The 27,630-nt window shown below is 36.9% G+C and overlaps 2 protein-coding genes and 1 pseudogene across 6 annotated transcripts in view; 2 read left to right on the top strand and 1 right to left on the bottom strand.

The window, feature by feature from the left end:
* ADAM10 (ADAM metallopeptidase domain 10) overlaps nucleotides 1-27,630 on the top strand; it is a 150,980-nt gene that overhangs the window by 56,524 nt on the left and 66,826 nt on the right. For 3 of the 5 annotated variants that reach the window (XM_001172405.6, XM_016928286.4, XM_063795054.1), the window contains exons 3-4: nucleotides 11,025-11,143; nucleotides 14,060-14,218. The exons of 1 other annotated variant lie outside the window; for it this stretch is intronic. In XM_001172405.6, coding sequence (XP_001172405.1) covers nucleotides 11,025-11,143; nucleotides 14,060-14,218 — 278 coding nt within the window. Of the gene's footprint in view, nucleotides 1-10,995; nucleotides 11,144-14,059; nucleotides 14,219-27,630 lie in introns of all 5 variants that reach the window. One more of the 5 variants, XM_063795055.1, reaches the window with a different exon arrangement.
* Nucleotides 102-2,745, top strand: LOC746963 (putative heat shock protein HSP 90-beta 4; annotated as a pseudogene).
* LOC129137227 (guanine nucleotide-binding protein G(I)/G(S)/G(O) subunit gamma-10) lies at nucleotides 6,666-6,983 on the bottom strand. Its single transcript, XM_054667596.2, has one exon. The coding sequence runs from the start codon at nucleotides 6,965-6,967 to the stop codon at nucleotides 6,761-6,763; it is 207 nt and encodes a 68-aa protein (XP_054523571.1). The 5' UTR covers nucleotides 6,968-6,983; the 3' UTR covers nucleotides 6,666-6,760.

Below are 27,630 nucleotides of genomic sequence, written 5' to 3'. Positions count from 1 at the left end.
CACTGTTTGGTTACTGTAGCTTTATGGTACATGTGCTAAGCAAGGTCCATTTACGAGGCAGAATCCATACAGTAATTTGAAGAATGAAATTTTAGTATAAAGAATTAGCTCTTGAGTCACCCCTGTGCAGCCTTGGTGCCGTGTGCATTTTGGACACTCAGCCCACCTTGCTCTCTAGTACTTGTAAGCCTTTTCCTTTCAAGATCCCTGCAGAGGTGTACCATGGAGAAGGGGAGGTGGCGACTTTTGCCTTTTAGGCAGAAATTGCCCAACTCATGTCTCTCATAATCAATACCTTCTATTCCAACAAGGAGATTTTCCTTCAGGAGTTGATCTCTAATGCTTCTGATGCCTTAGACAAGATTCACTATGAGAGCCTGACAGACCCTTCCAAGTTGGACGGTGGTAAAGAACTGAAAATTGACATCATCCCCAACCCTCGGGAATGCATCCTGACTTTGGTCAGCACAGGCCTTGGCATGACCAAGGCTGATCTCATAAATAATTTGGGAGCCATTGCCAAGTCTGGTACTGAAGCATTTATGGAGGCTTTTCAGTCTTGTGCAGAAATCTCCATGATTGGGCAATTTGGTGTTGGCTTTTATTCTGCCTACCTGGTGGCAGAGAAAGTAGCCATCACAAAGCACAATGACGAAGAACAGTATTCCTGGGTATCTTCTGCTGGGAGTTCCTTCACTTTACATGTTGACCATGGTGAGCCCATTGACAGGGATACCAAAGTGATCCTTCACCTTAAAGAAGATCAGACAGAGTATTTAGAAGAGAGGTGGGTCAAAGAAGTAGTGAATAAGCACCCTCAGTTCATAGGCTGTCGTATCGCCGTTTATTTGGAGAAGGAACCAGAGAAGGAAATCAGTGATGATGAGGAAGAGAAAGGTGAGAAAGAAGAGGAAGATAAAGATGATGAAGAAAAGCCCAAGATTGAAGATGTGGGTTCCGATGAAGAGGATGACACTGATAAGAATAATAAGAAGAAAACAAAGAAGATCAAGGAGAAATACACTGATCGGGAAGAACTAAACCAGACCAAGCCGATTTGGACCAGAAACCCTGATGACATCACCCAGGAAGAGTGTGGAGAATTCTACAAGAGCCTCACCAGTGCCTGGGAAGACCACTTGGCAGTCAAGCGATTCCCTGTAGAAGGTCATTTGGAATTCAGGGCATTGCTATTCATCCCTCATCAGGCTCCCTTTGACCTTTTTTAGAACAAGAGGAAAATGAACAACTCTGTGTCCATCATGTGTGGATCAGGGACAGCTTTGATGATTTGATGCCAGAGTATGTCGGCTTTGTCCGTGGTATGGTTGACTCTAAGGATCTTTCCCCAAACATCTCCCGGGAAATGCTCCAGCAGAGCAAAATCTTGGAAGTCATTTGCAAAAACATTGTTAAGAAATGCCGGCTGGGCATGGTGGCTCATGCCTGTAATCCTAGCACTTTGGGAGGCTGAGGCGGGCAGATCACCTGAGGTCAGGAGTTCAAGACCAGCCTGGTCAACATGGTGAAAGCCCGTCTCTACTAAAAATACAAAAATTAGCTGGGCACAAGGCCTGTAATCCCAGCTACTTGGGAGGCTGAGGCAGGAGAATTGCTTGAACCTGGGAGGCGGAAGTTGCAGTGAGCCAAGATCATGCCACTGCACTAAGCCTGGGCGACAGAGCAAGGCTCTGTCTCAAAAAAAAAAAAAGAAGAAGAAGTGGCTTGAGCTTCTCTGGGCTGGCAGAAGACAAGGAGAATAACAAGAAATTAGATGAGGTATTCTCTAAAATCTCGTGGCTTGGAATCCATGAGGACTCTATTAACTGGCGACACCTGTCTGAACTGCTGTGGTCTCACACCTTCCAGTCTGGAGATGAGATGACATCTCTGTCAGAGTATGTGTCTTGCATGAAGGAGGCACAGAAGTCCATATGTGACATCATTGGTGAGTGCAAAGAGCAGGTAGCCAACTCTGCTTTTGTGGAGCAAGTGTGGAAGAAGGGCTTCGAGGTAATATATATGAGTGAGCCCATTGATGAGTACTGTGTGCAGCAGCTCAAGGAATTTGATGGGAAGAGCCTGGTGTCAGTTACCAAGGAGGGTCTGGAGCTACCTGAGGATGAGGAGGAGAAGAAGATAATGGAGGAGAGCAAGGTAAATTTTGAGAACCTCTGCAGGCTCATGAAAGAAATCTTAGATAAGAAGGTTGAGCAGGTGACAATCTCCAGTAGGCTTGTGTCTTCACCCTGCCGCATTGTGACCAGCACCTACAGCTAGATAGCCAATATGAAGTGGATCATGAAAGCGCAGGCATTTTGGGACAACTCTATGATGGGTTATATGATGGCTAAAAAGCACCTGGAGATCAACCCCAACCACCCCATTGTGGAGACACTACAGCAGAAGGCTGAGGCAGACAAGAACAACAAGGCTGTCAGTGACCTGGTGGTGCTGCTGTTTGAAACCACACTGCTCTCTTCTGGCTTCTCCCTTGAGGATCCTCAGACCTATCCAGCTGCATCTACCACATGATCAAGCTAGGTTAGCTATTGATGAAGATGAAGTGGCAACAGAGGAACTCAGTGCTGCTGTTCCTGATGAGATCCACCTCTGCTGGGGGCGATGAGGATGTGTTTCACATGGAAGAAGTAGATTAAGAGTTTATACCTGCAAACCTTGTGCCCTTGCATAGTGTCCCCATGGCTCCCACTGCAGCTTTGAGTGGTCCTGTCCCACCTGGCTCTCTCTGCTGATATCTAGTATTTTTTCTCTCCTGTCCTTGTGTCTAAGGCAGGAAACAAGGGCGTCAAGCCCCATTCCCTCCCTACTTTGACAGCAGAATTGGATGTTGTATATCTTGTTTTTTTGTTGTTGTTTATTTGTTCTGAATGTATGTAAAATAAAGAATATGCTGTTTTTATACAGTAAAACAACACAAAAGATTACCATTTCTGGGGATTAGCAACTAAAAGAGGATTATTTTTCTTGGCTTGTTGTGGTATCTGTAACATCATACTGAATGTTACAGAGTTGCATAAAAGTGGCGAGTGTGAATATCTTTACCTTCTTCCCAATCTTAGGGGAGAAGCATTCAGTCTTTCACCTTTAAGTATGATGTTAACTGGAGTTTGTAGATGCATTTTATCGGGTTAAGGAAGTTCCTGTCTCTTCCTAGTTTGCTGAGAATTTTATCATGAGTGGGTGCTGAAATTTGTTAGATGCTTTTTCTGTACCTAATGAGATGATTTTGTGGCTTTTCTCCCCTTTGAATGCGGTGAATTACGTTGATGATTTTAGAATGTTAAGCCAGCCTCTTATTACTTCATTTGCTTATGATGTATTGTCCTTTTTATTTATTGCTTTGTTCAGTTTTCTAGTTTTTGGTTGGATTTTTTTGTTTATGTTCATAAGGAATATCAGTCTTTTTTTTTTTTTTTTGGGTCTGTCTTTGGTTTTGGAATCAGGGTGAGCCACATAAAATGAGTTGAGTACTCTTCCCTCCTGTTTTCTTAAAATAGTTTTATAGGACATCAGGGGAACCATCTGGCCCTGGTATTTTTCTTGTGGAAAGGCCTTAAATCATGAATTCATTTTCTTCAGTAGATAGGGGCTTATTCAGATTTTCTATATTTTGTGATAGTTTTCATAATTTGTACCTTTTAAGGAGTTTATTTTATCTAAGTAATTGAATTTATTTTCATTATGCTCATAATATTACTTTATCACTCAATGTCTGCAGTACTATAATGATGTTTTCTTTTTTATTCTTCATTGACAATGTATTTTTTAATGATCTTTTTTATTGGCTATAGAATTTGGATTGACATTGTTTTTTTTTCAGCATTAAAAAGTTACTCCAATAATTTCTAGCTTGCATTATTATTATTATTATTTTTGTGGAGACAGAGTCTTGCTCTGTGGCCCACGTTGGAGTGCAGTGGCATGATCTCAGCTCACTGCATCCTCTGCCTCCTGGGTTCAAGCAATTCTCCTGCCTCATCCTACTGAGTAGCTGGGACTACAGATGCACACCACCATGCCCGGCTAATTTTTTGTATTTTAGTAGAGACAGGCTTTCACCATGTTGCCCAGGCTGGTCTTGAACTCCTGAGCTCAGGCAGTCTGCCCACCTTGGCCTCCCAAAGTGCTAGGATTACAGGCGTGAGCCACCACGCCCGGCCTGCTTGCATTATTTCTAATGTTAAATCAGCAGTCATTCTGCATATAATCAGTCTCTTTGATGGATTTTAAGATTTTTCTCTTTAACGCTGATTTTCAGCAGTGACTGTGGTGTGTCTTGTGGGTTTTTCTTTGTGTGTATCTTTCTTGGTGTTTGTTGAGTTTCTTAGACTTGTGTTTATAGTTTTATCAATTTGGAAGTTTTTTATCATTTTATCAAATTTTTTTTTCTGTCTCTCGCTTCTTTATTTATTTACTGTTTGATAGGTTACTGAGTCTCTGGGTTTTTTTTTTTTTAACTCTTTATCTCTTTGTACATCAAGTTAGATAGTTTTTGTTACCCTGTCTTCAAGTTCACTGATATTCTTTCTTGCAGTATCTCATCTGCTCTTAAGTCAGTCCAGTGAGAGAGAGAGAGAGAGAGAGATAATTTTTTTTTCATTTTAGAAATTATATTTTCCAATTCTGGAAGTTTCCTCCCCTCTCATTCCTTTCCCTCTCTCCTCTCTTCCCTGTCCCTCCCCTCCCCTCTTTCGACAGTTTCTGGTTTCTCCTTATTGTGCTTATATTTTCCCCATAATTCTTTAACATATTTACAATATATAGACACTAAATCACTAAATCCTTGTCTGCTAATTCCGTTATCATTCATTCTCACTTTTTTGGGGGGGCACTAATTTTCTTCTTCTTTGTCACATTTCTTTATAGTTAGTGGTTTGGTTTTTTTACCCCTTGTTTTTTTTTAATAGTTTGTGGTTTTTAATTGGATATTTCACATTTTGATTAATATTTAGTGTCTTTTTGTCGTTGTTTGTTTTTTTTTAAATTAGAGATGGAGTCTTGCTACATTGCCCAGGCTTATTGAAAACTCCTGGGCTCAAGCAATCTTCCCACCTTGCCCTCCCAAAATACTGGGACTACAGGTGTGAGCCACTGTGCCCACCTGTGTCTGGATTTTTAAAAAACTTTTAATTTAAAAATAATTGTAGAGTCACAGGAGCTTCTACTGGGAAGTCCTGGACATCTTTCCCCCAGTATCCCTCAGTGTTCACAATTTATATAACTATATTACAACATCAAAACCAAGATTGATATTGGTACAATGCATAGAGTTTATTTGGGTTTCATCAGTTTTACATGTACGTGCATGTGTGTGTGCCTGTGCATAATTCTGTGCAATTTTGTCACATGGGTAGTCTTGTGTAATTATCCCTACAATCAAAGATACTCAATGGTAGCATCACCAGACTCCCTTGTGCTATCCCTTTATGGCCACATTCATCCCCTCCCCCATCTATAATCCTTAACAACCATGAATTGGTTCTCCATCTCCATAATTAGATTGTTTCATGATTGTCGCATGAATCGTATTATGCAAGTAGTATCTTTGAGATTGACTTTTCCACTCAGCATAATTTTTTTGAAGTTTGTACAAATTGTTGTGTTTATCAATAGTTTGTTCCTTTTTATTACTAAATTCTATGCTATTGTATGGATATACCACAGTTTAACTGTTCGTATTTTTTTTTTTTAAAAAGTATGGAGTTTTGTTTGTTAGATAGTTGAGTAACTTGTGGATCAGCTTGACCCTTTTGAGCCTTGTTTTTTTTTTTTATGATTAATTAAGCAGAAATTTTATTTCCAAGCTCTTCAGAGACTGTTACAAACACGAATAATGTATCCTTCTAAAAAAGTGTCCCAAATTAAATCAGAGGCACATCATCAAAGTAAAGCCCTTGTGAAGTTAAGAATTCTTTTAGGTTGTAATGTTTTTATGTTAGTTTTTAATCATTTACAATGTTCTGTGGGTCACATTTTAAACATTTTTAAATATATGAAATTCTGTATTTCTTTAAGTACAGCCACAGCTACAAAGTAGAGGAACGTAAGAATACAAAGACCAAATCTGCTTCATTTATATACACGATGGGGCAGCCTAATGCACATCATAACATTAACTTTTCCAAACAAGTTTGCTAAGAATCTGCTCCCATAATTAGTGTTAAAAATAAAACAATCTTCCCATTTAGAAAAATCAAGACATCAGTTGATTAGTAAAGCCTATTCTTCCTCCCAGCAATTTGTACTTTCTGGTCTTCATTTAGGAATTGTAAATTCATGAGAAAAGAACAAATTTTTTATGGTATAAATATCTTCCAGGAACAACAGTTTACAAGTATTCGATTGTTTAAATAAACAAAACTATTTTCCTTCCTAAAATGTAAACATCCAGTAAATGAAACATACATGATATTCCAGGTATAGAAATCTTAGTAACTCACTTATGAAAGAGGTGCATTTTGGTATGTTTGGTGGTAAGGTTTTTGTTTATCTTATGTATAAAAGTACTTGCACAAAAAAACAAGCTATTACTATTTAAAACTCTATTCCTTCATCCAGTTTCCTCACTCAAGTAGAAACTCATGAATTTCTGTGATTTTGGCTATAGGACGAGGCCACAGGAAAGGGCTGAAATATCTCTAAAAGTTAGGGAAAAGTGTTTTCTTGAGACTTGAAGGCAGTCATTCATCACTTTGTGCTTGAAGGCATTCCTCAGCAAACTTCTCTCCTAGAGTCTTCAGAGTAAAGCACAGGATCTGGGCTCCCAGAAGGGGTTACTTCCAGCTGGAACACCCACCAGCAGGGCATCCTTGCAGGCATTCTGCATACAGTACTGTTGAAGCTCTGCGGCTGCCTGAGAGACATTGATCCTCTCCACGCCAGCCTCCAACTTGAGCTGCTCCACCAGGCACTGCAGGGCGCTCGCGCTAGCCCCAGAGGACATGGTGGCGGCGCTGGGCTCCGAGGGCCCAGCCTTGTTTTTAAGCTTTGTTAGGATAGGTTTGAAGTAGCCTTTATTCTAGGAATAGTTTGTTCCTATTTCCAAGGAGTGGCTTTTCTGGGTTCTCTATTAAATGACAACAAAGTCTGTCTTCTGTGCTTGATCAGAACTTCGATGTATCCCTGTCTCTTGTAAGATCCAGTAATTGGTCAACTAACAGCTCCTCAGTAGTTGTTTTTGGGCCCACCTTTGTGGAGTCTCTCTTTATGCATCCACGATAGTATTGAGCCACAGACTACAGGTGAACGCCTGTGCAGATTTCTGGAGTTCTTTCTCATTGTTGCACATTCGTTTTTTCTTAAATCATAGTCCTTCACTGCTTGTTGTCTATTGTCTGAAAGCAGTTGTTTCATTTATGTAACTGAAAAACTGTATTTCTGAGGTGGGTAGGCAACTCCAGTAATGGTTTCTCCACCATTGTGGCAACAAAACTTTTTGTTTATTTCTAAGTTAGTAATTTGAAAGTCAAAATTGATTCATCTGTCCAAAGAGCAGTAGTTTTTGTTTTGTGTCTTAAGATGTTATTTTAACTTACATTTTATTTTTTGAATAAGAAATATGTTCATATGTTTTAAAATTTAAATGCCACAAAAGATATACAATGAGGTATCCTTCCCTCCCTTATTTCCCAGTCACCCACTTTCCATTCTTGGGGACAACCATTGTTATTAGTTTATTGTGTATCTGTCAAGAAATTTGATGCACATTCTGATAATGTGTATCTTACTCAGAAATTCTCTACACAGAAATGTGGAGATATGTATATATACATATATATATATTCTCCTTCATATTCTTGTTTTTAAAAAAAAGGTAACATACTATATTCTCTTGTTTTGTATCTTATTTATTTATTTATTTATTGGAGATGAAGTGTCGTTCTGTCACCTAGGCTGCAGTGCAGTGACGTGATCTCGGCTCACTGCAAACTCTGCCTCTCCCGGGGTCATGCCATTCTCCTGCCTTAGCCTCCCAAGTAGCTGGGACTACAGGCACCCGTCACCACGCCCGGCTAATTTTTTGTATTTTTAGTAGAGATGGGGTTTCACTGTGTTAGCCAGGATGGTCTCGATCTCCTGACCTCATGATCCGCCTGCGTCGGCCTCCCCAAATACTGGGATTACAGGCGTGAGCCACTGCACTCGGCCTTTTTTTTTTTTTTTTACTTAATATAACTTAGAGGTCTATGATTTGATTACATGTAAATATTTTATATATTTTTTTCAGCTTTGTAGTATACAGTTATATGGGTATACCCATAAATACGATTATGTACCATAAGCAAATTAACTAGTTCTGTTGTTACTAATCATGTACTATTTCAAATAGTGCTAAGGTGAATAATCTTTCTGGGCTATTTTCCAACACCAGCAACCAATTCTCTTGATTCTCCAGACACCAAGTGGGTGTTCAACAATTCAGCGTAATTCAGTTCTCACAGTAAATATCTGGAGGTAGTGCAGACCCCACAGCTTAAGGGCCCATTCCTACAACACTGCTTTCCACTTCAGGCACCATTTGTAAGTCCTGGGCCACCTGTACTTCGGACCACCTGTTATAAATTGGGGGTTCCCTCAACCTCCTCCTAAGGTTAGATAATTTGTTAACCTGGCTGACAGAACTCAGGAAAACAGTTTACTTACTCTTGCTGGTTTATTATAAAGGATACAACTCATGATCACCTAAATGGAAGAGATGCATAGGAATGTGGGAGGCAGCACATAGTTTCTGTGCGCTCTCTGGGTTCACTACCCTCCAATCAACTCAGTGTGTTCAACCCTGGAAGCTGATCATATCTCATTGTTCAAGAGTTTCTATAGAGCTTAATCTCCTGTCTCTCCCACCCCACTTTCTGGGGTGGAGTCAGTGGCTAGGGCTGAAATTCCATTGCTCTTATTATTTGATCTTTCTGGTGACCAGCTCTATTCCAAGGTCATCTAGGGGCCCCACTCTAAGTCACCTCATTAGCATAAACTCAGACGTGAGTGAAACAGACTCATTATGAATGAGTGAAGAGACACCTATCACTGAGGATATTCCAAGGGTTTTAGGAGCACTGTGCCAGGAACTGGGGACAAAGGTCAAATAGATTTGGCCCTCTATATCTGTGGATTCAGTCAGCCTTGGATTGAAAATGATTCACATGGTTGCATCTGTACTGAACATGTACACTTTCTTCCTTGTCATTATTCCCTAAACAATACAGTATAAGAACTATTTACATAGAATTTACACTGTTTGAGGTATTATAAGTAATTTTGAGATGATTTAAAGTGTACAGGAGGATGTATATATACAAATACTCTACAAATACATTTGTTATATACAAATACTGTACCATTTTGTATAAGGGACTTGAGCATTTTTAGATTTTGGTATCCTTGGGGGTCCTGTAACCAATCCCCCGTGGATACTGAGGGATGACTTTATATTTCCTTCTCTTTTTTTTTTTTTTTGAGATGGAGCCTCACTTTGTCACCCAGGCTGGAGTGCAGTGGCATGATCTTGGCTCACTGTAGCCTCCACCTCCCAGATTCAAGCAGTTCTCTTACCTCAGCCTCCCCAGTAGCTGGGACTAGAGGTGCAAGCCACCATGCCTGGCTAGTTTTTGTATTTTTAGTAGAGACGGTTTTGCTGTGTTGGCCAGGCTGGTCTTGAACTCCTGATCTCAGATGATCCACCTGCCTCAGCCTCCCAAAGTTCTGGGATTACAGGCATGAGCCACTGCACCTGGCTTAACTTTATATTTCTTATTATGCCACATTCTTTGTAGTATGGAAGTAATTTCACTTACATGCAAGTATATATAAGATAAATTTCTAGAAATGGAATTCTTGTATCAAAGGCTATGTACATTTGTAATTTGGATTTTTTAAACCAGTTTTCCCACCATAGAGATTGTACCAACTTATTCATGTCACAAATGTGTGAAGTGACTGTATGTTTCCCCATACAACTTTATGTTACAAATTTTTATTAAGTAATTTAAAAAACAAGGTTCTTACAGTACTCTGCAAAACATGTATATGTTAAAAAAAGACGTAATACTTTGTTGTAATTGTCAAAAAAATTAAGTAGAAATTCTATTATGTTCACAATTATAAAAGACTTGATATACTTTTAACAGAGTTGAGTAATGTTAGCTAATTTGTTGCCATTTTATCGTATATCTCCAATGTGCCAGGTACTGTTATGACTTTATATACGTTATAAAATCTCTAATATTTAAAATAATTTTACAAGATGTATAGAATTTATATTACCTTTATTTCACAGACAGGAACCTGAGCTAGTAAATTCTAGGCTTAAGATTTGATTCCAATTCGATTCTAAACTCTAGATTTTTGTCATATCTTTAATTAATTTTACTTTAGTATTTTGATCTTTCCCTTTTTTGTGTAGAGGACTAAAATTCCTCTGATTTCAGCCATTATCCTGGTCTTTCGGCATTCCCAAAATGAATTAAGGAAGATTTCTATAATTTGCAAGAATTAGAAGCCCCAGGGTAAAACAAAGAGCATACACACTTGTCTTTCTGAGAAGAGATGTTAAGTACCCAATATAGATGCTGCTTTCTTATGTATTTTCTTATTTAACTTGTAGAAAGTAGGGGAGAATAGCAAAATAGCAGAATTACTAGAGAGAGAAGACAGGCAGTGGTAGATAATAGTAATTGGGTCAGGAAGCCTGTTTTAATCTCCAAGTAACTTAGTTGCTGTTTGAATATCTTGTTTTACCATGTAAGAATCAGTCTATAGGCATTTATTTTTAACATCCTAGACAGTTACTGTTTAATTTTATCTCATTTAGAGTCCTACCACAGCTACTAAGTTGACTTTTAGAGCAGAATATGTCTTTAAAAATCTTGGTCAGCGTATTTCACAAATAGACAAATTTCATAACAGTCCACATTTTGTAGACTTTTTAAAATAAAAAATAATTGTTTAAAATTTGGATCTTTTTAATTTCAGCTGTTCCCCCTTCCCATCCCATTTTACAGACATTTCAACCTACGAATGAAGAGGGACACTTCCCTTTTCAGTGATGAATTTAAAGTAGAAACATCAAATAAAGTACTTGATTATGATACCTCTCATATTTACACTGGACATATTTATGGTAAGTTGGACCTTAACAGAACCCTTTTCTTCCATTTTTTTTTCCTACACAAAGATACTCATTTTGAAGTATAAGCAAATATTTCAGAAAAGGTTATAAATCCAGAGGAGGTTGAATTCATATGAAGGGTAATGGTCTTTGAGAAATGAAGTAATGTTTGGACCTATCTTTACATGTATGTTTAATAGTGAATTATGAAATATCTGGCTTCTGAAAGGGGTGAAATTTTGACTCAGTACCTCTAAACTGTTAGGATTTTCAAAAGTTTTAACGACTTCTGTAATTTTCTGATTTTCCAAGTAAGAAATTAATAGTAACTTTGCTGTGTTTTATAAGAAAACAGGAAAAGTCTAAAAGGAAACAGTAAAGATGATCTTAGCCAAAAATAATGTGACAAAGTCATCTGTAGGAAAATCCTCCCAAGGCCCTTCTTCCTCAGAATCTATTTGCTTTATTCACAATTCTAACAAATTTATCTTGCTGCATCAAATTAAAAATGCATGTTGGGGGGCATCAGTGGCACACTTAACCCAATAGAAAGTTACAACTACTAGTAGTGTTGAAAGAACAGAACAACTATAGAAGTCATAAAAAAGCTTAAAAAATGAAAATCTTCTGGGGGTGTTGGAGAGAGGCAAAATGTCATTGTTTTATAACTGTACATTAGTAAGTACTCAAGATGATTCTCACTTAAGACAGTGTTAAACTGTTTGAGATTATTTCTACACGAGTGATTTCTACTGAAAATAGTAACATGAAAAATTAAGTGCTTAAAGAATTTTTTCTCATTTTTCGATTGTGCCAGATAAATGAGGCATTTCTATACTTAAACTTTCTCATTTGTAGAATAAACCTAATTATTAAATTCTTTAGCTTTTTTGTACTCTTACAATTCTGTAACCAAAGTGAAGCGTTTTTCATCAGTAGATTTTCAATGTCAGACTTTAGTGTTATATTCTCTTCTTGATTATTTATCTTTCTGGGCAAATAACTTAGTAGTTCCTGCCCTTTTTCGCTAGGTGATGAGATCAAGAAAAGTCCGAGGCTGTAAATGAGATTGCAGATAAAAATCATGTTATTTAGGCCAGGCATGGTAGCAGTTACACCTGTAATCCCAGTGCTTTGGGAGGCTGAGGCAGGAGGATTGCTTGAGACCTGGAGTTTGAGACCAGCCTGGGCAGTATAGTGAGACCTTGTCTCTAAAAAACATAAAAATTTAGCTGTGGTGGCACACCTGTAGTTTCAGTTAGATGGGAGGCTGACGTGGGAGGATTGCTGAGCCCAGGAGGTTGAGGCTACAGTGAGTTATGATTGTGCCACTGCACTATAGCCTGGGCGACAGAGAGGGGCCTTGTCTCTTTATTTAAAAAAACAAAACAAAACAAAAAACTCAAAATATCAGTGTCTTGGGCTCTTACCTCCAGTCTATGATTAATTCAAAGGCAACTAATTAATGTTATTCTACAACTTAGAAATTGTGGAAGGCCTGATTTTTATTTTAATCAGAGAATTGTAATGGGGAAATTCAAGGTTTAAAGCCCTCTCCCTCTACTTTCACCCTTTATGTCATTTGATTTTGGTGCTCACCTTTTCGTTGTGATTATATTAAGAACCAAAAGTACCTTTTCTCCTATTATTTCCTTTCACTGGAGAAGTATAATTGATGGGATAGTATTACAAATCTTTGTCCAATATCTTTAAAAGTACTGCTGGTATACTTTTGTTCAAAGTGCCCGTGAAATATTTGACACTGTTCTCTTTAAAAATGTGTTTATAGGCTGGGCGTGGTGACTCACGCCTGTAATCCCAGCACTTTAGGAGGCCGAGGCAGGTGGATTGTTTGAGCCCAGGAGTTCCAGACCAGCCTAGGAAACATAGCAAGTCCCCGTCTCTACCAAAAATACAAAAATTAGCTGGAGGTGGCGGTGCACGCTTGTAGTCCCAGCTACTAGGGAGGCGGAGGTGGGAGGAGTGCCTGAGCCCAGGAGGTTGAGGCTGCACAGAGCCATGAGCTCGTCACTGCACTTCAGCCCGGGTGACAGAGCAAGACCTTGTCTCAAAAGCAAAACAAAACAAAACACAAAACAAACCCCTAAGCATAGCGCAGAAGCCAAAAGGCCTGGCCCATGCACAATATATCGGATGGAAAAGGAGCTTTTTTCTTGTGGTACCTGTAGCAAAATTTTCAAAAGATGCTTTGGATGTCTTTATTCTGAAAGCGTGTATTTTATCAGTGGATTTGCTTGCTTCTTTTAAGTTAATTTAACAATTAATTGTTTTGTTTTGTTTTGAGACAAGGTCTTGCTCTTGTCACCCAGGCTGGAGTTCAGTGGTGCCATGTCAGCTCACAGCAACCTCCGCCTCCAGGGTTCAAGTGATTCTTCTGCCTCAGTCTCCTGAGTAGCTGGACTTACAGACGTGTGCCACCAGGCCCAGCTAATGTTTTCTGTGTTTTTAGTAGAGACAGTGTTTCGCTATGTTAGCTAGGCTGGTCTCGAACTCCTGGCCTCGAGTGATCTGCCCGCCTCGGCCCCCCAAAGTGCTGGGATTATAGGTGTGAACCACACTGTGCTGGGCCAATTTACAATTATTGATGACTACTGCATACATGCTAGGCACTCAGCTAGGTGCGAGGAATGTGGTTGGTGACAAGGCAGATACTCTATTTTTCATTGCTGTTATTAGTAATTGTATATATTTTAACTAAATACTAGTTGCTGTTCACATCTCACATTCTGCTTGATATATTTTATGTGAAAATTTCCATAGTAAATTTATATTCAAGATTTAACCATATATATGTGTATATATGTATGCATGTGTGTATATATATACACACATATATACATATATATGAACGAATTTAACATTCATGTGCAAATTAAATTGTCAAGAATTTGTTGCTTTCATTAATAGGTGAAGAAGGAAGTTTTAGCCATGGGTCTGTTATTGATGGAAGATTTGAAGGATTCATCCAGACTCGTGGTGGCACATTTTATGTTGAGCCAGCAGAGAGATATATTAAAGACCGAACTCTGCCATTTCACTCTGTCATTTATCATGAAGATGATATTAGTAAGTACTTAAGTTTTATCAAGTAGCCTTTTTCAAAAGGCATATAATAGTTAAAACTGTGTGGAGACAAATGAAGCTTTAGCTGTTTTCTTTCCTGAGTTACTAATCAGGCTAGAACATAGTTTTTACTAGCAATTGCTATTTAAGGAATAGTTGATAGATGTAATGAGGCAATTTCCTTGTCAATCCATTGCCAGTACTACTTTGCTGATATGACATAACTAATTCTGTTTGAACTGTGTGAGTCAACCAAATCTGACGGAACTGGAAATCGTATATTTTGACATCAGCCAGTCTGTGTAATGCTAATACCTTTGTGTGTGTGACCTATTGAAGGTAGAAGAGCATCATTACTACTTATGTAAATTTCAGTGTGGATATTTGTGTAGTGTTTAAGGAATATTTTAGGTATTTTTGTAATTTTTAAGTCCATTGAGTATTTCTTTTTAGAATCTTAAGGTAATGACTTCAAGAATCCAAGTTTATCATGGATTTTGTTCTCTACCATCTTTATATGATGATATTTTTCTAAGAATAGAAAATGTATTTAGACTTTACCTTTTAATTCTATTGTCCGTATATCCACAGTTATCCAGTTATTGGGAATGCTTCTTTGAAGTACCACAGAAATAAATTTCTCTAATTTATATAGCTCTTGAATACCCATTTATTATTTTTTGACTGTAATTAGACTAGTCTCTCAATTTTTGCCTACTTTCCTAACTTGGCAGCTTCTTCCTACATACGTTTTCCTTTGTATAGACAGAAATTTATTGTCAATGATTTTATTCTTACCCCTAGTAATACACTGACAAGCATTAACCATTTTGACTTTTTGCTCCATCAGCTCTGACAGTTTCTGTACTTCATCTGTCCAACTGCTTGTTATCTCTGCTGCTAGATTGCTATAGAAAATAACATATGTATACTAGGTAGGATGCATTTATGATTTTTAGCTACTTGTTAAATCATAAGCTCATTAATGCTACTTGCCTGTATTTTCATTCACCACTATTTGATTCCTTTTCCAGTTTTAACTCCTGGTATTTCAAACTCTACCTTTCTTTTCAAGCTCTAAGCTATCATCCTCCTTCATAAGTAGGAATATGAATTCCTTTGCTTTCGTTTCTTTCTGCTGACAAAATTATTATTTACCTGGTTTGTGTCTTGCTTTGTAGCTTTCTTAGTAATTTAACCTTTTTTTGCAGGGTTACCTCCCCTATCAGGGTATGTAAGTTCTTCAGATACAGTTTCTGTTTCTTTTGCTCCTTTAATATTGCAAGTATCATTTGTCTGTGCAGCAGGCTTTTCATAAATACTTAATGAAATACTGGAATATTTTTCTAGAATGTTTTATCAAAATCAAATAAAACCTTTTGAGGAATGAAGGAGAGGAAAAGAGTAATCTGCCAGATTATTTTTTCCTTTCTATCATATTGTAATTGTACTTTCTCCATTGCTTTCTACTTCCTATCAGTGCCCTCTACTGTATTTGTTCTGCCTGTTTTGACTTCTGTTATTGTGCCTCTCTCGTGTTTTCCTTCTTCTGTTATCTACTTGTGTGTAGTTTAAGAATATTCTTTTTTCCCACTTTTCTTTCTTTCTTGTAATATAATTGTGTTTTTTGCATATTGCATCCAACAGTGATTTCCAAATATCTTAATAGGTGTCAATCTTTTTTTTTCCCCAAAGATGATGAGTTAGCTTGGAGGATGAATGACACTGGATGTTACTTGATTTTTTGTTCTTTTTGGCATTTAAATGCTTTATCATTGATATCAGCTTTTATTTTATACTTGTTTAAGTAAATATATGTTTGTGGTAAGGAGAACTTTTTAACATCCTTTTTATTATTACATATCAGTAGTGGGGTTAGAATTTTAAAGCAGCAATCTTTAAGGTGATTTTATTTGTAGCTTCTCAGGTAATTGGAATTGTAGGATATGAGGATGGGAGTACGGAAGGAATTGCCTTAAACAGAGTTTTTAATGTTTGCAAATTTAGACAATTACTTTTGAAAAACTATCTAAAAATCTGTCAAGTGAACCATGGTTTAAGACAAGAAAACATCCATGTATTAGTCTTTTATTCTAAATAGTTGCTATATTTATATTCTAGACCATGGTTCGCAAATTCTCTGCAGAGGGACAGAGAGTAAATATTTTTGGCTTTGAGAGCTGTATGTTTTATTGCAGCTACTCAGCTCTGCCATTGTAGCACAAGAACAGCCAAAGAAACACATAAATAAATAAGCATGGGTGCTTTTTTTAAAGAAATTATTATTTATTTATCTATTTTTTTGGAGACAGAGCCTTGCCCTGTTGCCCAGTCTGGAGTTGAGTGGTGTGATCATACCTCACTACAGCCTCAACCTCCTGGGCTCAAGTGATCCTCCTACCTCAGCTCTGTGAGTAGCTGGGACTCCAGGTATAAGCCACTGCTCCCAGCTAGCATGGCTGTTTTTAATAAAACTTCATAGACACTTAAATATTAATTTCATATATATTTCATATGACATAAAATATCATTCTTTTGATTTTTTCTTTAACCATTTAAAAATGTGGAAGCTACCCTTAGTTTTCATGTCAAACAAAAACAGATGGGAGGGCTCACTAAATTTAATAATTACTTTAATTGGTTCTTTAAATTCTCTGTGTAGAATATGACAGGTTCTAGAAGTAGTAGTAGTAGCAGCAGTAGTAAGAATAATTATTATGGCTTAATATATACCTGACAGTGTATAAAAATCTTTACTTGCATTATTGAATTGAATTCTCAAAATAATCTTATGAGATACTGGCACACCTATTATTCCCACTTTATAGGTGAAGGCTTAAACTGAGGCTTAGAAAACTTATGTCACTTGATTGTGGACCTCCTGTTCTTTACCCTGTGCTCTTCTGCTTCACTCATGGAAGAAAGCTGTAAATTCTCACTGCCTTTACTTCAAGGATTTCTGGGGCTTTTCTGAAATCTGTAAGCCTCTCTAAAATCATACATTTGCATCTATTGCTGTTTTAAGCCAAACTGTCTCCTTAATATATTTAGCAGTGTTTATTTTATAACTAAATGGCAAAGGATGCCCTTTAATGTGTATTATTATTTTTATATAATTGGTTTAAGTACTAATAATTTATTTTCAGAAGTAAAGTACTGCATTATTGTATCACTGTGAATGTTCTTAATTGGATTTGGTATCATTGTATATGTTATCCTTACCGAAAAGAAGCAAATGGTAGGGGAGGCATACTAACCTTGGATATACCTTTTGATGAGAATTTGGCTACCCTCTTCTTAATACTGTTTTTGCAACTGAAGGCATAAATGTATAGAACCATCATGAAAAATGATACTGCTATTCTCCAGAACCTTGGGGAATGGCTTCTGAGACTGTACCAGAACACAGGGATAGTTTTCACTGAAAATACTTAATAATTTCTCTAGATGTGATAGTGATAAATACATATTGTTATCAGCTTAAAATGCATACTTATTTAATTCTGTACTTAGTAAAAAACACTGTCTCATAGGACATGGAAGTGTGAACAGTTAATGACAAGGTAAGAATACCACTTAGTCCTCTGCCCCTTAGCACAGTTTATTTTAAAGAAACTGAGAAAAACATTGTTCCATAAACTAGAATAGTATTGTTATTAACATGAACAGGTTTTAGGAATATCTGACTATATGACTGCTTGCAATAATTCCCTTACACCTTTTTTGTGGACTACCTATCCAAGAGCTAAAGGTCTAAGTAATTTTTTAATTCTATACTTATAGAGAAATACTTAATCTCCAAATTAAAAAATATATTTCCATTGTATATGAACAGCTGCAGAATAATTTATTTGGGTTTATTGCTTTCATTTCAAATTTATTATTTATTTTCCTTTGTGGGGTATAGAAAAGCCCAGAGAGGTTGAATTTGCCTATACCTCCGTCGCCCAGGCTGGAGTGCAGTGGTGCCATCTCAGCTCACTGCAACCTCCGCCTTCTGGGTTCAGGTGATTCTCCTGCCTCAGCCTCCTGAATAGCTGGGACTACAGGCATGTGCCATCACGCCCAGCTAATTCTTGCATTTTTAGTAGAGATGGGGTTTCACCATGTTGGCCAGGATGGTCTCGATCTCTTGATCTCTTGACCTCGTGATTCGCCCGCCTCGGCCTCCCAAAGTGTTGGGATTACAGGCGTGAGCCACTGCGCCCGGCCTGAATTTGTCTATACCTTATAGTAGTAGGGCACCCCTACTTTAGAATGTGTGTTAGCCATACCTATACTTACTTCTTCTTTCTCTTGTGCTTCAATGGGAAGACCTCCTATTTCTTGTTCTGAAAAATTAAGATTGTTAAACTTTATTTTACCATTTCAAGATGGAGGGCTCTTCATTCATGTAGAAGCTTCCTCATTTGTGGAAATGTCAGGATGTTGCATCTAAAACTTTTAAAATGTCAGTTAGTTCCATATTGTGTTTTTGAAGTTTTCTGTCACTGTTAATGACAGGGAGAGACAAAAGGAAGGAATACAAGAGGGAAGAATAATTGAATTGGTAAGTATTGATAATAGCTAGCATTGTTTGTATCATTCACATATAACAGGAAAACTGTTTTAGAAAGCATTCTGGCTATACTTAGGTCCAGTCTGGAGATCGGAAATCTGCATAAGCATATTGAGTTTTGACAAACTATGTAGCCAACTGGAAAAGTTGAGATGTGCAGTGCTCTGATTGTTTGACTTCTGAACTCCCACAGTGCATACAAGTGTATTGGTTAATCTCTCTACTATATGTTTTGAATTTGTATGCTTTACTAAGCATTTATGTTAAATACTGAACTTATTTAAGCACAGTGATAGTATTTGAAAGAAATATAAAAATTTAGTGGTATTGTTGACTCTGTCTTTTCCTTTTTTCTGAGTTAATCTCTTGGGAAGTATAAATTAATTTTTCTAAACAACTCACAGGCACAGAAGCCGAAAAGTTGAGAAGGCCACAGATATGGGAGTTATTTTAAGAATAATATTTAATTAGAAATATAGGATACTAAAATTGGAAAGTTAAAAAAAAAATCACAAAAAAAGAGACAGTGGCTGGGTATGGTGGCTCACGCCTGTAATCCCAGCACTTTGGGAGGCCGAGGCAGGCGGATCACGAGGTCAGGAGATCAAGACCATCCTGGCTAAACAGTGAAACCCCGTCTCTACTAAAAATACAAAAAGTTAGCCGGGCGTGGTGACAGGCGCCTGTAGTCCCAGCTACTCGAGAGGCTGAGGCAGGAGAATGGCGTGAATCCGGGAGTCGGAGCTTGCAGTGAGCCGAGATCATGCCACTGTACTCCAGCCTGGGCGACAGAGTGAGACTCTGTCTCAGGAAAAAAAAAAAAAAAAAAAGAGAGAGAAAGAGACAGTGAGGGGCTTAATTCTTTTTAGCAGAATCTGGAGAAAATATGCTTAGACTTTTCATATTATGCATATTATGCATTTCATATTACATAACGTTATATAAATAGGATAACAGTTGAAAATTTTAGATCAAGTTCTTTTCTGATTGGTTATATATATGTATGTATATGTATACATGTATATTCATATATATTTATCTTAAAACATCAATATAAAATATTTTAGCTATAATGAAATACAATGAATTATTTCAGAAATATAAGATTTTTAAAATAAAAAATTGTTATTAGAAACATTTACAGTGTCAAAAAAACAGCTGCAGCTTTTTTTTTTTTTTTTGGCAATTACAGAGTGGTATTCAGTTAAGAGTAATACTTACTTTGTATAAGCTGCATCAGAGAGAAATGAAGATGAAAAACTACCATCTCCATATATAACTCATTTGTGCTGTGCACCAATAAGAACCTGCTTTAGATTTTCATGCTGGCTTACAGCTCTCATACTGTTTCAGGCAAAGTTAGTGGTTATTGAAAATACCACCAGGATGGGCTGTCTGTCCGTCTGTCTGTCCTTCCATCCATCTGTATTTTTTTTTCTTTATGCTCTCTCATCAACTGACTGTCAAGGATGGGCTATCTAGAGACACATTTGATAGTGTGGTTAACTGTTAGTGTGTTAACTGTACAGTTTAAAAACAAAGCCTTACCTTTAAAGGTTTTTCTTTAAAAGGAGTGAGTTGTGTACAGGGGTGCTAAATAATTTATAAACAAGGACAAACACTGCACTAGAACCAACTTATTCATTATGATCATCTTCATCTTTCTTCTCTTCCTCATCCTCTTCATCTTCCTCCTTTTCCTTATTTTCAACTTCCTCACCTTCCTCCTCTTCTTTTTTTTTCAGCATTGACATCTCCCTTTTTTTTTTTTTTTTTTTTTTTGCTGCATGAGGCCTTCCTTTAGCTCAGTATGCAGCAATATCCATTTCTTAGTTTTTCTTCAGCTTCACAGCCTTTTCATAAGGCTGCTTGTCATATGCACCATATCCACATCTTTCCCAGTTTCTTTGAAACATCACCAATGGATAGGTTTGGATATTCTCCTTAGATTTTTGGGCAGTACTCAGGGCAAAATGAAAAGACTGAAGGAGCCCTCTTGGGTACATTGGGATCCCTAAACTTTTTTGTTTCTTCTTTAGGAGGGATATAAGTTTCTCTTTAATAGCCATCCTTGTCCCCCTTTGCCATGTCTTCAGATTTTCCTTTCTCTTTAGCAGATACGGCTTTCCACCTCTCTGAGCATTTTTTAGAAAATTCCGAGAAGTTAACTGAAGCATGAGTGCTGCTTCTTGTTCTCCTCCTGGAAGTTTGCACAAAGAATGCATATGATGACATTTTGCCTCTTGGCTTCTTAGGATCTTCTTTTACCAAGTTTAGTTATTTTTCCTCAGAGAAGCACAGAGTCACCTAGTGCACATCTGGCTGCCATTTGCCCCAGCACTGTCTCCATGGAGGTCAATGTACTGTAATGGCTATCAGAAATACGTGATTATATGAAAATAAAAAAAGCTTTCATGTTGTAAAGCAACTTTGAAAGTCACCCTAACAAGTAAAATTATATTTGAAATTTTTGTTTTTTCTTTTGAGAACTATCTTCTCATGATTTTGTTTTACAAATAAATTGAGTAAGAAATTTTATAATTTTAGTATTGTAAAAGGCACTAGATTCAACACTCTAAAGATGACGGAAACTGAAGTCTAGAGTTATAAAACTTGTGCAGTATGACATGGATCCATGTCTTTTGGCTGCCACTCCAGTGCTTTATTTCTGTTACATTCTGAGTTAGGAGAGTTTAAAGGCTGCTAAAAGGCCAAGAACTTAATGACAATAGAGACAATGACAGTAAGGATTAAAAAAAAAAAAAGTTATTTTTGGTATCATTGATATTGAAGGTGTGCCATATTTACTACTGAAAAAGCAAATTTATATTTTAGGCTCACTTTAAAAAATATGTATATTTATTAATAGAGACGAGGTCTCACTATGTTGCCAAGCTGGTCTCGAGCTCTTGAGCTCAAGTCATCCTCCTGCCACGGACTCCCAAAGTGCTAAGATGACAGGTGTGAGCCACCATGCCTGGCCAAGGCTCAACTCTTATAAGTGATGAGTTACAGAAAAACTAGAAGAAATAGCATTTAGGAGTATGTGTGCGTGTATGTCCTAGAGATACTCGGAGCTAAACCTCAGTCTTTCACATCTCTGATAGCATAATTCATAGATTCATGTTTGTACCAGTGACCTTGTAAGAGTGCCTGAGGACATTGGTCCAGGACTCTGGCCCTCTAAAAAGCTGCTTCTAAAGAGGCATTGTGAGATCTGGTTTATTAAAGATATGTTATATTCTGTTCATGATTTATAAATTGGGGGATTAGATAATCTCCATAAGCAGTCTTGCTATCTTGTATTTATATTTGAACATAAGTCTAGAATTTATAGATGTGGAATTTACTGGTTTTAGCTTCTAGAGACTTCTTAGAATCATTTTTTATAGGCAAGCTTGTAGATCTACTAGTTAAAACTGTTTTTTGGTTTTAATTTGTTTGCTCAAGATCATACAAGTTAGTGGTCTTGGTACATGGTAGGGAGAAGGCACAGGAGATAATATGTCAAAGAACTGAGGCATGACATATATATGAAAAGAGTTAGAAATGAAATCAAGGTGATATGTTAGAATAGCTTTATAACCTTATACAGGTAATGTACTTTTTCTTGGTCTCATTTTCTTCAGGTATAAAATGAGGGTGTTAGATCATGGTGCTAATATCTCTTATCTCTTCTAAAAGTTAATGGTTCTAAACTACTTTTCCTTTAAAGTTGGAAATATCTTGATTGATCATGGCTGACAGAAATAAAAAGTAAAAATAAAAATATTTTTGTGCTGATTAGCAAATGACTATATAAAATGGCTATTCTTGTATGTAAATTAAGTATTTTTCTTAAGTAAATTAAGTATTCTTGTATGTAAATTAAGTATATTATGATGAAATGTGTCCACCACCATTAACATTTTTATGAATAGCCCTTCAGATCTCATATACCATTTTAAATTTCATGTACAGTTATATCTTAGATCTCTTTCTGTGTCAATAAACATAGCTCTACATTTTTCCTTGAAATGGCTACATAAAATTCTGCTGTTTCCTTGATAAATGTATTATTTACCAGCCTGCCAACTAATGAATGTATAGATTGTTTCCTCTTTTTTACTGTTAAAAATTGCAACAGGTAACATTCTTGCACATATTTTCTCCCCTCAATATTTTTATGGTTATTTCCTTAAGATTAATCTCCTAGAAGTAGCATTGTCAGACATTTGCATTTTGATACATATTGCCAGATATCTCTTTAAAAAGGTTACACAGATTTATACCCTTACACCTATAAATTAAATATTGACTTAATAATGCCTTCATGTATAGTCTGTGGACACACTTCCCCAATTACTTCACAAAAATGTCTCCTATTTTTTTTTTTAATACAGGATTTAATCAGGGTCTACACATTGCCTTTGAGTGTCACATCTCTGTAGTCAGTATTACTCTTTTAACAGCTTAATTGAGGAAAAATTCATAGCAATAAACTGCTTATGTATAAAGTTTATAATATTGATAACTTTTGACATATGTTTATGTCTGTGAAACTATCATAGCATTTAAGATAATAAACATGCCCATCACCCCCAAAAGCTTTCAGTGTAATTCTTCTCTCCTCTACTCCCCGCTACCCTCTTGCACTAATCTCTAGGTTAGTTTGCACTTTCTAAAATGTTATATAAACACAATTATACATTATGTACTCTTTAAGAAAGTCTGGCTTTAACGCAGCATAAATAGTTTGGGATTCGTCCATGTTGTATGTATTAAAAGTTAATAACTTTTTGTTGATAAATAGTAGTCTGTTGTGTGGATACCATGATTTGTTAATACATTTGCCTGTTAATGGACATTTTGGTTGGGTTATTACAGACAAAATTACTTTAAGGTTTTTAATATTAACTCATCAAGTATTGGTCGATTAAAGAGAAGATAAACTTTGAAGAGGCAAGGGGATGAAATAACTACTAAGGACCAAAAAATCTTGCTCTGTTGCCTGAGCTCTAGAGAGGGGGCATTTGGAAACAAGACAAGCAAAATACCCAAAGAATTTTAATTTAAGCTAGTAGCATATACAGCATGTACATTCTCTCTCCTCCAAGCTGATAATACAACTTAGGTGTAATCTCCTAGAATTTTTTCCTGACCTCACAGTTCTGGGTATCCTCTCTTTACTGCTGTTTATGTGTTGATGAGTCTTCCCTATCTTTTGAATCCAGTGGTTTACTGGTCATTGATCATATGACTGACCTTTGAGAGGCATGGAAGGAAACCAGCTGTTGACTGGATGAGTAAATTAAATTCAACCAGTGTTTAATAAACTGTGGATGATTGCCGGGAGACCTTAACACTTGGGAAGTTGGTACTTAAATGCCATGCTTGTTTACATGTCAGACACCTCAGCTAGACTGACAGCTCTTGAGAGTGCATGTTCTTTGTCATTTATTTTTGTATCCCTTTGTTTGGTATATAATAATTTTTCTTAATTGTTTGCTTAATAAATTAATGCAGTTAAAAATAACATTGACATATGATTAGGAAATTTATGTGTACACAGCTCTTAATTTTGAATGTTCTGTATGTTATAGTCAATCTGTAAAGTAGTTAGGAATTTAGAACACACTTTGCCGTAGAAACAATTTAAAGTGTTAGACAATTCCTCTTTATTGTAGGTGGAATGAAGGCTAAAAGGAGGTTATGGGAGCCAGCAGTTTATAGGTCTTTGGTTAATGGATGACCTTTGAAAAGAGGCATAGAAACCACATACTGGCTGAAAAATTAAATTCAACAAGTATTTATTGGTTTGTGAATATACAGGAAAGAGAATTTTAAAATTTCCCCTGAAGATTAAAAACCTTCAGGGGAATTTTCAGTAATAGAGAGTCAAAATGTGGTAAATGCTATAACAAAAATGTCATCAAAGCCCTGGGGTAGTGCATACTACCTCAGTGAGGGAGCTTTAGGGAGATTAGGAAGACTTCCCTGGGGAGGTGGAATTTGACTTGAACCTTGAAGATAAGGGGTAGACTTTTGATTGCTAGAGGAGAGAATCTGTGATCACAGGAGAAGCCTCAGCCCTATTACTCTGGCTGCAACAATATTTCTTTTCAGTTGTCACAGCTTGGGAACTAAAGAAAGGAAAAGAGATTCGCATGTTCTTTGGCCTAGTCACCCATTCACCCCTGTGTATAGCTGTATAGTCCCAAGTCAAATACACGTAAATAATGGTCACTTAAAGTTAGTATGTTACAAGTTTTCATTCCAAGTGTCAGTTGTAAGTTTTACAGGTTTAACAACTGATTAATTTGTTAATAAACATTTTTTGAGTGCCTAATCTGTACAAGACACTTTTAGAAACTATCCATACAATAATGAATAGGGCAAAGGTTCTTCCTTAAACACTTTAGAGTCTAGTAATTCTGTTTGTCATTGATCAGAATAATAAAGCAACATTTCTCTGGTTGACCTGACTCTCATTATCCTTTGGCTGCCAATAGTAACCCTTTCTTTCTAAAACCCATGGGGTGAGGAGTGACATGTCTGGCCCTCTTCCTCATCTCTGTTTCCAGAGAGATCAGTGTTGTAAGTGCTTGTGGAAAGTGGGGTCATTTTCAACTTCCTCCTCTTTCTAGGGACAATCACTCTGTGCTTTTCTTATGCCCACTTACTCCCCCAAAACAGAAATTAGACATGGGGATTGGGAAAACATGAGAATTGGTACCTGGGAGAAACGGCCTCCCATCCACTGGAATTAGGAGGAAGAACATTTGGAGTTCTTTCCTGTCTCCAAACTTTTCATTTCTTCTCAAAAGAAAAAAAAAGAGCCTATCCTTTCTTCTACTCTCCATCAGTGAATCCTTGTTGATGTAGGCAACTTTGGGAATAAATGACGATTTTCATGGACAAGGCCCCCACCTCATGATACTCTGGATACTAACAAAAATAATTTTTATGCATAATAATATTATTCTATAGAAGTCATTCTATTTTAAATTCAATTAATGCAGATTTTTAAAAATTGGCTTTGGTGATTCATGGCATATTATTGGAGGGATTACCATCCAGTTTTGACTATTAGAGGGTCATCTCATAGCCAAGGCCTTGGACGTTTCAGTTAAGTTTCTGAGCTGCTAGTCACATAAGGCTGAGGGGTACCCTGCTGGAGGTAGTGAGGGTGCAAAAAGTGAGTATTTTATGCCTAGTTCTGTTCGACAGAGAATCTGAACTGTAAATATTCCTCCTTGAAAGAGTGGATGATTGAGAGTTAACTAGAGCTATTTCCTGCTTGAGTTAGAGTCACAATATATGTACTATTTATATTTGTGTCTTGAACAACAAAACAAAAGCAAGAGGCTGGCAGAGGAACTGGAAGAAAGGCAATAGATCTAAAGCTGATCTTTGTTTTAAATAGGCCGAATATTCTACACCCATGACTCATTGTTTGTGAAAGAATATGCTGTTTGGCCTTTTCAGGGGAACTACAGTGCATCCTATGATTTAGCATCTCAATGAGGGCTTATTCATTAGTTGAACAAAGGCTTTTTCTAGAAATGAGGATTATATTGTTAGTAATTTTAGAGGGAAAATGTCATTGTCCATTTTTATAGTTAATGTGGTGACCAAGGAAAACAGCATCTTTTAGAAATTTTGAAAGTATATGGGAAAAATTCTATGCTTGACCCTTTCTATTGGGAGAGTTTTGTGCTGACAGAATTTGAAGCATATATAAATACTGTTTTGTTGCTTTGGAAATATTTGGAAATTTTTTTTACCCTAAGTTTCAAGCTTTCAAAAGGAATTTATATTTTTAATTCGTGATATATAAAATTCAGTTTGCGAAGAAATAAAACACTAATTCTTTTAAAATCCCAATGTTTTAAGTAACAATGTACTAAATAAATGTTTTTTTTTGTTCCCCTATACATTAATAACCAATGGTAAGTGAGTTTTAGGGTTTTGACAAAAGATTTTAAAGGTCACATAACAGTTGTAATTTTTTCCCCATTGATTATTAAGATCATTTTGCATAGTTTCAGCTTGCATGGTCAGTTTTATGACTGGCACTTACTGGTGTGCCAAAGCAAGGACTGCCTGGTGTTAACTAGGTGAATGAAATTGAGAATAGATTCTGGAAATTCAGTTGCTAGCTGGCATTAAGGAACTGCTTGAGGTTATAGATCATGACTTTTGAATGAGACTGGAATTACTAGTTTTTCTTTAGCCTCATTCAGCTTCAGGAGGAGCTTCTCTCTTTCATAGTTACAATTCTGAAGTAAGTAAGACACCAGTGCATTCACCATCAACTCCCTTCAGGGGCGTTGGGGTGGAGCACAAGGGAGTTGATGGTGAATGCAGTGGTGTAATTATAATAATAATTGACTGTGGGATTTAAACTGAATAAGGAAGAGAAAGAATATCTGGTGATAGACAATAAGGTGGTAGCATTGGTGGATTAAAGGGTCTCACTGATGTTAAAGGGTTGATGGAACCTAGAGGGAATGTGCTGAAAAGATAAGTGGTGGAAAGAAAGTAGAATACTAGAAGTTGAGATTATGCAGTGCTTTCAGTTATCAATAGTGACAAGTTCAGAAGAGTAACTATGGAAATGAGAAACTGAGGTAGGAAAAAATCACTGGAGAAAAGAACTGAGTGTATTGGAAGGATCATCGTCATGAATGATGAATGATGATGAATGAATGATGAATGATGTCATCAGTCATGATGATGAGGTGGTGTCAGAGAGACTGACAGTAAGTCAGGATCTAAAAATAAGGAAATAAGGGCAGTAGTGACTTGGGTGACAACAAATGCCTGTAATAAGTTGGGGTAGTCAGTGATACAGTCACATAACTGTAAAACTGAG

Source organism: Pan troglodytes, chromosome 16 (assembly GCF_028858775.2).
Source record: "Pan troglodytes isolate AG18354 chromosome 16, NHGRI_mPanTro3-v2.0_pri, whole genome shotgun sequence".
Lineage (NCBI taxonomy): Eukaryota > Metazoa > Chordata > Mammalia > Primates > Hominidae > Pan > Pan troglodytes.
This window is presented reverse-complemented; position numbering and strand designations above follow the sequence as displayed.

What these genes read in the sequence shown, in the direction of transcription:
- LOC129137227 (XM_054667596.2), bottom strand. Translation starts at nt 6,967, where the DNA reads ATGTCCTCTGGGGCTAGCGCGAGCGCCCTGCAGTGCCTGGTGGAGCAG.